Raw genomic sequence first — 2,045 nt, forward strand, 5'->3', positions numbered from 1 at the left:
TATTTATTTATTTCCACCTTAAATCTATGGCAGTTTTGAAGTGCAGAAAAGCCTTGGAAAGAAGGTCTTACTGTCAAAGCCCGCATTTCATTATTTGTACTCCCATCTCTGACGCAGAAAATGTAAAATAAAAGGAAACAATAATAAATGTATTATTTTGGTTTTAATATTTGCAAAAAATATAAAATTGTTCAATAGTCCTCCGAATGGATGGAGTTTGCAATAACAATTATAACATCAATCGCAAATCTAAATTACCTGTACCAAAATGCCGTGTAAATCGAGTCAAACCCTTGACAAGACTTCGAAAAATACCAGCGTTAAATACATTTGGACCGTTTCCTGATGAAACCATTACAATTGCTATGGATCGCATTTTATATTTCTTGGGTGGTCGTAAAATGCAAAAATTCTTTCACACCGAATCGACGAGTGGCAGTAGTGGGAGGAGTCTGTGTTCCATGAGAAGTGTGTGCTACAAAGGTTCCCCAAAATGTCCAACCTATCAAACATCTGTGGAATCATTCTATTCATCCAGTAATGTTTGGGAGTCTGGCGATCAAAATAATTATCCGAAAATTAATATTTGTCCCATTGATCGCGGAAAATCAACACCCAGAAAAATTTTGCAAGAATCACATCGAGACGATGACAGCTGTCTCCGGAAATCGATGCAAAGTTTAAAACGTTCCTTTTCTCTGTGTTCCTTGACATGTCGAAAAATAAAAGAGAAGATGTTGATGGGCAGAGAACCATCCTCGCCACCCAAATGGTTGTGGACCAAGTTGCAGGATTATGGTGATGGCTGGCAAGTATATGAAGTCTTTACCAATTCTTCGACTAGTAGCCATCCCACACAATTTGAAACGGAGAAGGCTCCTCGCATAATTTTTGTAATTTTACCCACGGGCGTAATTATGCCATTTGAGACATTGATTCGTCATTGAGATGTTAAAAATGAATGAATTGGAATATGCTGTTGTTTTTGTATTTTTGAAACATGTTTGAACTTCTATAAAAGTTATTAAATTTGTAAGAAATTGGAATCTCAGTAGATGTATCTGGAGGAAACAATTTAGTAAGCAATTACAGCCAGTGAGCGGCCCAAATGTTTAAAAGAAACGATTGAGTATCAAACTTTTTTTGAAAGAAGAGGCCAATGAGTGGTGCCTAGATTACCAAGCTGCATTCATTTTTGATCCTAACCTCAAAAAGCGATTTCATTGACTTTAGTGTTCTTCATACATACAAATACTAGATTGAGGACCTTCGCCTCCTCAGTGGCGCCCAAATGACCAGTTATACAAACTTTTGCCTACAAACCCAAGCGGGGACCTCCTAACAATGGTATATTTTTTGATCACTCCCAGATTAAGGGATATATTCGTACCCGTGACACCGGGACACCGTATAGATAAAGTGGTGCGTGTTAGCGCACATGTTTTTATATGGACGAGGGAAATGAATATGGCTACAAATTTCGGTTTCGGTTTTACAAGCTTTTGTATTCCAATCTCAACAGTTATGTGACCATATTCCTATCAGCGTTGTTCCTGTTTAAAGTTAGGCAAAACTCGGACGCACATTTGTTAATACATGATCGCCTCAAAAAATATAAGGTTTGTGGGCTGTCCAATATATATGTACACTAGGTATCTTCGAGTTACATTAAAGGAGAATTGCAAAGGAAATCAAATCTAAGAATTAGCTGACCTATCCCTGTCCAAACTTTTGGGGAGGAGTCAGGGCCTGCAGACTGCTTGCTTGTCAAATACTGATGTGTCCAGCATGGTGATTCCATTTCACTCAACAGTCATTAAATTCAAATAGGATGGGATAGCGCTTCTGCAATTACTTGAAACGTCGTCATCCTTGAGGAAGTCCCAGTTTTCTGCGAATAGAGAGGTACGAAAATATGTTGTTGCTCTCTATCAACTTAGCATAGACTAGAATTGCGGTGGGGTCATTATTAATCATTGGTGCAGTAAATTTATGAAAAGGAACTGCAGGTTCTGAGAAGAAAATCGAAACAATCAAGTAAATTA

General features: G+C 37.9%; 1 protein-coding gene across 1 annotated transcript; it reads left to right on the top strand.

Moving 5' to 3' along the window:
- The first annotated feature begins 206 nt into the window (after positions 1-206).
- On the top strand, positions 207-952 carry LOC131802076 (uncharacterized). The gene has a single exon (XM_059121431.1). The coding sequence runs from the start codon at positions 207-209 to the stop codon at positions 945-947; it is 741 nt and encodes a 246-aa protein (XP_058977414.1). The 3' UTR covers positions 948-952.
- The last annotated feature ends 1,093 nt before the right edge of the window (positions 953-2,045 follow it).

This window comes from Musca domestica, unplaced genomic scaffold (genome assembly GCF_030504385.1).
Source record: "Musca domestica strain aabys unplaced genomic scaffold, Musca_domestica.polishedcontigs.V.1.1 190, whole genome shotgun sequence".
Classification (NCBI taxonomy): Eukaryota; Metazoa; Arthropoda; class Insecta; order Diptera; family Muscidae; genus Musca; species Musca domestica.